General features: G+C 58.6%; 1 protein-coding gene across 1 annotated transcript; it reads left to right on the top strand.

The window, feature by feature from the left end:
- Nucleotides 1-1,092: 1,092 nt before the first annotated feature.
- On the top strand, nucleotides 1,093-6,138 carry CSTB (cystatin B). Its single transcript, XM_012444784.2, has 3 exons — nucleotides 1,093-1,190; nucleotides 5,333-5,434; nucleotides 5,756-6,138. The coding sequence occupies exons 1-3, from the start codon at nucleotides 1,125-1,127 to the stop codon at nucleotides 5,882-5,884; spliced, it is 297 nt and encodes a 98-aa protein (XP_012300207.1). The 5' UTR covers nucleotides 1,093-1,124; the 3' UTR covers nucleotides 5,885-6,138.
- Nucleotides 6,139-6,260: the final 122 nt, after the last annotated feature.

Genomic DNA, 6,260 nt, shown 5'->3' with positions numbered 1-6,260 from the left:
GGCAGGCAGATCACGAGGCCAGGAGTTCGAGACCAGCCTGGCCAATATGGTGAACCCCCGTCTCTACCAAAAATACAAAAATTAGCCAGGTGCTTGGGCGAGGCATGAGCCAGTAATCCCAGCACTTTGGGAGGCCGAGTTGGGCAGACTGACTGAGCTCAGGAGTTAGAGACCAGCCTGAGTAACACAGTGAAACCCCGTCTCTACTAAAATACAAAAAATTAGCCGGGCATAGCGGCGGGCGCCTGTAATCCCAGCTACTAAGGAGGCTGAGGCAGGAGAACTGCTTGAACCCGAGAGGCAGAGGTTTCAGTGAGCCGAGATCGCGCCACTGCACTCCAGCCTGAGTAACGAGCGAAACTCCGTCTCAAAAAAAAAAAAAAAAAAGAAAGAATAGAAATAAAAATAAAAATAAAGAAACAAAAAAGAAAGAAAAAGAAATCCTAAAGCCCCAATCGCACCAGCGAGCCCTGCCTTCTTCTCATCCCACTGCTCTACGCCCTGTCCCCACCCAGACTGAGGCGCGTGGGCGCCGTCTCCCAGTCCCTGGGCCCCTCTGTCCATCCCCTTCAGCCTTCAGTGTCCCGGGTCACAAGCGGTGATGTCCACTGCAGCCCGCACACCTGCCCCCGCGGGGCCGGGACCCCAACCCCTGCAGGGAGGCGCGCACCCCACCCGCGCCGTCCCTTGGGCGCGGCCCGGACCCGCCGCCACCTTGCAGGATTGCGCCCACTTCGACTGCCCCTCCCCTGTCGTCCCACCCTGCACGCCCAACCCGCCGGCGACACCCGGCCGCGCCCCCGCCCCGGCCCTCGTGACTCGCGCCAGGGAAGACGACACCAACCCAGGGAGGGGGGGCGCTCCCTCCTGACACCGGCCCTGGGCGCGGAGACGGAGCCCGCGGGTTGGCCAGGCTCCCCGCTCCGCATCCTGCTCTGCGCCCCGCCCCGCGCGCCCCGTCCTGCGGGACCACCGCGACCCCGCCGGGGACTCCCAAGCCAAGCTGCCCCTCCCCGCGCCTTGGTTCCGCCCGCGCGTCACGTGACCGCCGCGTCTATTTGAGCGGAGGCGCCGCCGCGTACCCTCGTCCAGTCCTCTCGCCGAGTCCCACCGTCGTCGCCACCATGATGTGCGGGGCGCCCTCCGCCGCGCAGCCGGCCACCGCCGAGACCCAGAACATCGCCGACCAGGTGGGTGGGCCGCGGGGACGGGCCGTTGGGGGTCCCGCCTTCGCCTCGGGGACGCGGCCGCGGCTCCTGGACTGGGGAAGCCGCTTGGGCCCCGCTGCGCCCCCGGGGCGGGCGGACTCGACGGGGCACCCCGGGCCGTCCGGGGCTGTGGCGGTGGGAGGCCTCCCTCCGCTCGGGCGTTGCGCGCGGGCGTGCGGGGAGATACTGGGCCCGTTGCGGAACCCAGCGAGGGCGCGCGGGAATTGATAGCCTCGGAGCAGGGTGCGGCGCCCGGATGGACAATCAGTGGGGGAAGCCCCCGGGGGAGGCGCTCCGGGCTGCAGGCCGGCAGGGCGATGGGCGTCGCAGGCGGTGGCGCGGGTGCGCTGCCTGCCCGGATCTCCGCGGTGATCCCAAAGCCGGCGGCGGGGGAGGGTCGCTAAACCGACAGCCAGGCTTCCTGCGAAAACGATTTTACAAGGAAGGGCGCAGGTGGTCCAGGCCCTTCAGGAGCCCGACTACAGTGTGGCCACGCAAGAATCTTTGTCAGCATCCTCAGCTGTTCAGGAAAAAAGTCATGAGAGGGAGTGCAGGAGGTCCCCAGTGATGAGGCACGTGGGTTAAAAACTTAAGAAGTGTATCTGCATGAAGAGACCACAGGTTCTCTTACACACTGCTCATTGTGGCACTGTTTCAAACTGTAAGTCTAAATAAAAAGTTGAAACACAGAAAAGATAAAAACGATCTGGGTTGAAGACGGCAGCCTTTTCTGTGCCTCGGTTTACTCATCTGTAAAATGGACATCCTGTTGCTCTGCGCCTGCCAGAGGGTTCTGGAGGGGCTTAAATGGGCAGGTCCTGTGCGCAGGATGCCCCTCCCGAGGTGCGCAGGCCAAACGCGCCTGGCTGTCATGGTTGGTGACCAAGTGGATGCCCCAGCAAGAACAGGTCCAGGCGGCGCTGAGGCCTGTGTTTTTTGTTTTTGAGATGGAGTCTCTCTGTCACCCAGGCTGGAGTGCAGGGGTGCAATCTCGGCTCACTACGACCTCTGCTTCCCAGGTTCAAGCGATTCTCCTGCCTCAGCCTCCCGAGTAGCTGGGATTACAGGCGCCCGCCAACACGCCTGACTAGTTTTTGGTATTTTTAGTAGTGACAGGGTTTCACCATGTTGCCGAGCTGGTCTCGAACCCCTGGGCTCAAGTGACCTCTCGCCCCGCCCTTCCACAGTGCTGGGATTTCGCAGGCATGCACCACCGCCCAGCCTTCTTTCCCCTTTAACTCTCCTCCCTGCTGCTGCGTCCAGATGTGGTCAGCCCACAGTGTCACCACTCAGGCGGCTTTGACCATCTGACTGCGGGAAGGGGGGCGGCATGAGTCAGTCCCATGACACCTTTGGAAATGAGGCAAAGTCTGGCCCCTGCCTGCCCAGACTGCTTGTGGGAGCTGCGCCTGGAAACGTGGTTCTTCTTCCCCACAGCTACTCATAGAAGCCTTGCTCTTCCTGACCTGTTTTCTGGCTTTCCAGGCCTGAGAAATCCCTCATTGTCACCCACTCTGAGCTTAGAATGAGTTCTTGTGGCAGCCAGGAGAGAAGAGTCCGTATCTCAAAAGTGACTGGAGTAGGCACAGCCATTGCTACTGGGAGGGACGTTAGGACGGGCACATGAACCAGGCCAGCCTCCTCTCGGGTGGTCTCTGAGGAAGGGCTGGGAGGAGAGGGCAGGGGCGCTTCCTGGCCTCCCCTAGTCGGGGCCTGTCTTACTGACTCCTATGGGAGCGTGCCGGGCCGAGGGTTCCTGTCATACTTTGTAGACAAGGAGGGTGGAGACCAGAGGCTGACCCAGTCCAAAGGCCAGCAGAGTCCTTCATTCTGTGCCACTGCGTGGGGGACCCTCCCCCAGAGCCGTCCCTGTGCCTTCACAGCCCCGCTGCCTGTGACCCCTGAGGACTGGTCACCTGTGGCTTCCTAATGATCCTGCCCTTCTGGGGCTGCCCTGGTGAGAGGCCAGCCCACGCTGCTCCCTGTCAGCGGCGGCAGTGCCTGTGCTAAGCAGGTAGCCTGGCCTGGAACCAATACCTCTGCCTGGCACGGCCGCCTCCCCCGGGGCTTCCCCACTGTGCCCTGCAGACTTTCCTACCCAGCAAAGAGAGAGGCGCATCCTCCTCCTCCCACGCCCTGGGCGGGTCTGTGGGCAAGACCCAAGCTGGGCCCGTCAGTGTCTGGGGGTGAGGGCCGCCGCACTGGTGCGTCCCCACAGGCCCTCTGTACCTTGCTGGGAGAGGGCACACAGGTTGGTTCCAGACACAGGTAGCCACTGTGCCCATGCAGCGAGAAGCATGGTGGCCTTGGGCAGAGAATGGAGGGCATGAGGGTATTTTCTCACCCAACACCCCAGAGAACAGGGACTCAGGAGGGCACCTTTCCCTCCCTACCTCCCCAGAGAACAGGGGTGCAGGAGGGCACCCCCTTTCCCACCTCCCCAGAGAACAGGAGTGGAAGGGCAGCTTCCCCTCTGCACCTCCCCACCCCTTCCTGCCCGGGCCCCAGGCCTTGTCCTTGAGCCTGTCCCAGCAAGGGCCCTCCCTGGCGCTGGGAGGTGGCAGTATCTTGGGCCCGGTTGCCCTGGTGGCTCCACCAACCGTAATGTTGGGCCACTCCCTTTCTTTCCCAACTGGCTTGCTTCTTGCCACTTCGTTTTGTTTTTTCAAACTAAGCCCGTAATTCTCTAGACCAGCTTCGTCGCTCGGGGATGCTCCTAGGCCTTCCCATTAACCTAGGCAGCAGCACATTTTTTTTTTTTTTTTAAGACATGGTCCCACCCCACCGTATCACCCAGGCTGGGGTGCAGGGGTGCGATCATCGCTTGTGGTCATCTCAGACTCCAGGGTCCCCGCGATCCACCTCAGCCTCTTCAGTAGCTAGGATCACAGAAGCATGCTGCCTCGTCGGGCTGACTTTATTTTTAGAGATGGAGTCTCCAACTCCAGGGCTCCAGCAGTTCTCTTGCTTCGGCCTCCCAAAGTGTTGGGATCACAGGCATGAGCCACTGTGCCTGGCCCCAGAGTACTTTTAAACTTCATTAGATTTAATTATTATTTTTATTGTTATTATTTTTGAGATGGAGTCTCACTCTGTCTCCCAGGCTGGAGTGCAGTGGCACAATCTCGGCTCACTACAACCTCTGCCTCCCAGGTTCAAGCATTTCTCCTGCATCAACCTCCTGAATAGCTGGGATTACAGGCACAAGCCAGCACACCCAGCTAATTTTTGTATTTTTAGCCGAGATGGGGTTTCATCATATTGGCCAGGGTGGTCTTGAACTCATGACCTCAAGTGATGCATGTGTCTCAGACTCCCAAAGTGGTGGGATTACAGATGTGAGCCACCATGCCTGGCCTTTTTTTTTTTTTTTTTGAGACGGAGTCTCACTCTGTCACCCAGGCTGTGGTGCAGTGACATGATCTTGGCTCACTGCAACCTCTGCCTCCTGGTTCAAGTGATTCTCCTGCCTCAGCCTCCCAAGTAGCTGGGACTACAGGCACCCGCCACCACACCCAGCTAATTTTTGTATATTTAGTATACAAAATTTCACCATGTTGACCAGGCTGGTCTCGAACTCCTGACTTCAAGTGATCCACCCGCCTCAGCTTCCCAAAGTGTTGGGATTATAGGCGTGAGCCACCATGCCTAGCCAATTTAATTTTTTTTAAGGAGTTTTGCTCTGTTGACCAGGGTAGAGTGCAGTGGTGCGATCTCAGCTCACTACAGCCTCCGCCTCCTGGGTTCAACTGATTCTCCTGCCTCAGCCCCCCGAGTAGCTGGGATTACAGGCGCCTGCCAGCACACCCAGCTAATTTTGGTATTTTTAGTAGAGATGGAGTTTTGCCATGTTAGCCAGGCTGGTCTTGAATTTCTGACTTCAAGTGATCTTCCTGCCTCAGCCTCCCAAAGTGCTGGGATTGTGGCCTTGAGTCACTGCACCCGGCCAGAACTGGTTTTTTTCTACTTTATTATTAGGCTGACAGTTTATCTCCTCAGTTGTGAGACAATCGTGTGAAGAGCCAGTATCAGCATCCCGTGTGTGCGTGTGTGTGTGCGCGTGCGTGTGCAGGAGAGAATCTAAGAAGCCCCTGAGTCATCCCCATTCTGTGCCCTCTGCCTAGGTGAGATCCCAGCTTGAAGAAAAAGAAAACAAGAAGTTCCCCGTGTTTAAGGCTGTGTCCTTCAGGAGCCAGGTGGTTGCGGGGACGAACTACTTCATCAAGGTAGAGTGTGGGCCTGGGCGGGCCTGGCCCGAACACGTGCTGCTAGGAGCTGCCTGTGCAAGCCCGGGCTGTGTGGCCTCGGGTGCTGGGGCGTCCTGTGGGTGCCCCTGAAGATAAGCATCCTACTGTGTGTGTCAGCCTTTCAGGAGAAGGGCTGGGGCTTCTGGGGAGCTAAGAACCCTAAGGGAACACACGTGGGGTGCGAGGTGCCACCGCACTTGCAGGAGAAGAGAGGATTGTCTTCAGCTGGCTGCTCATGACCTGCAGATGCCGCAGGGCACTCGGGATCAGAGGCTGCGCTCACTCCACTCTCTTCCCCAGGTGCATGTCGGTGACGACGAATTTGTCCACTTGCGAGTATTCCAAAGTCTCCCTCACGAAAACAAGCCCCTGACCTTGTCTGACTACCAGACCAACAAAGCCAAGCACGATGAGCTGTCCTATTTCTGACCCTGACTTTGGACAGGGTCCTTCCACCCGAAGGCTGGTAATTGTGATTCTGCGTCGGCCGGAGCGTGCACTTGGGATCATAAAATGAGCGTCTCCCGGCTGCGCCCCTTGGGTGGACGGGGCTGGGTGCAGCAGCTGCTCCTGCAATTTCTGTTCCTAAATTTCATTGTGTTGATTTTTTTCCCCCTTCCAATCAGGGATCTTAATTACTTTCAAACTATTTTCAAAAAATATATATTTTAAAAATCCTTGCAGACTGCCTCCTTTGTTTTGGATTTTTTTCTTCGTCTGAACCACCCTGGGCAGGTCCTTCCACTCGGGGCGTGGAAGCTGCAGAGACTGCCCGGCTCACACAGCAAGTGGTGGTGGGCCCAGA

Source organism: Aotus nancymaae, unplaced genomic scaffold (assembly GCF_030222135.1).
Source record: "Aotus nancymaae isolate 86718 unplaced genomic scaffold, 86718_ANA_hifiasm-v0.15.2.pri h1tg000022l_1, whole genome shotgun sequence".
Taxonomy (NCBI): Eukaryota; Metazoa; Chordata; class Mammalia; order Primates; family Aotidae; genus Aotus; species Aotus nancymaae.
Note: the sequence above shows the minus strand (reverse complement) of the source record. Positions and strands in the feature narration are given on the sequence as shown.

Bases quoted from the DNA above. Each gene is read 5' to 3' on its own strand.
- CSTB (XM_012444784.2), top strand. From the start codon at position 1,125: ATGATGTGCGGGGCGCCCTCCGCCGCGCAGCCGGCCACCGCCGAGACC. The intron at 1,191-5,332 runs GTGGGTGGGCCG...CCCTCTGCCTAG, and splicing joins CCCAGAACATCGCCGACCAG to GTGAGATCCCAGCTTGAAGA. The intron at 5,435-5,755 runs GTAGAGTGTGGG...TCTCTTCCCCAG, and splicing joins GGACGAACTACTTCATCAAG to GTGCATGTCGGTGACGACGA.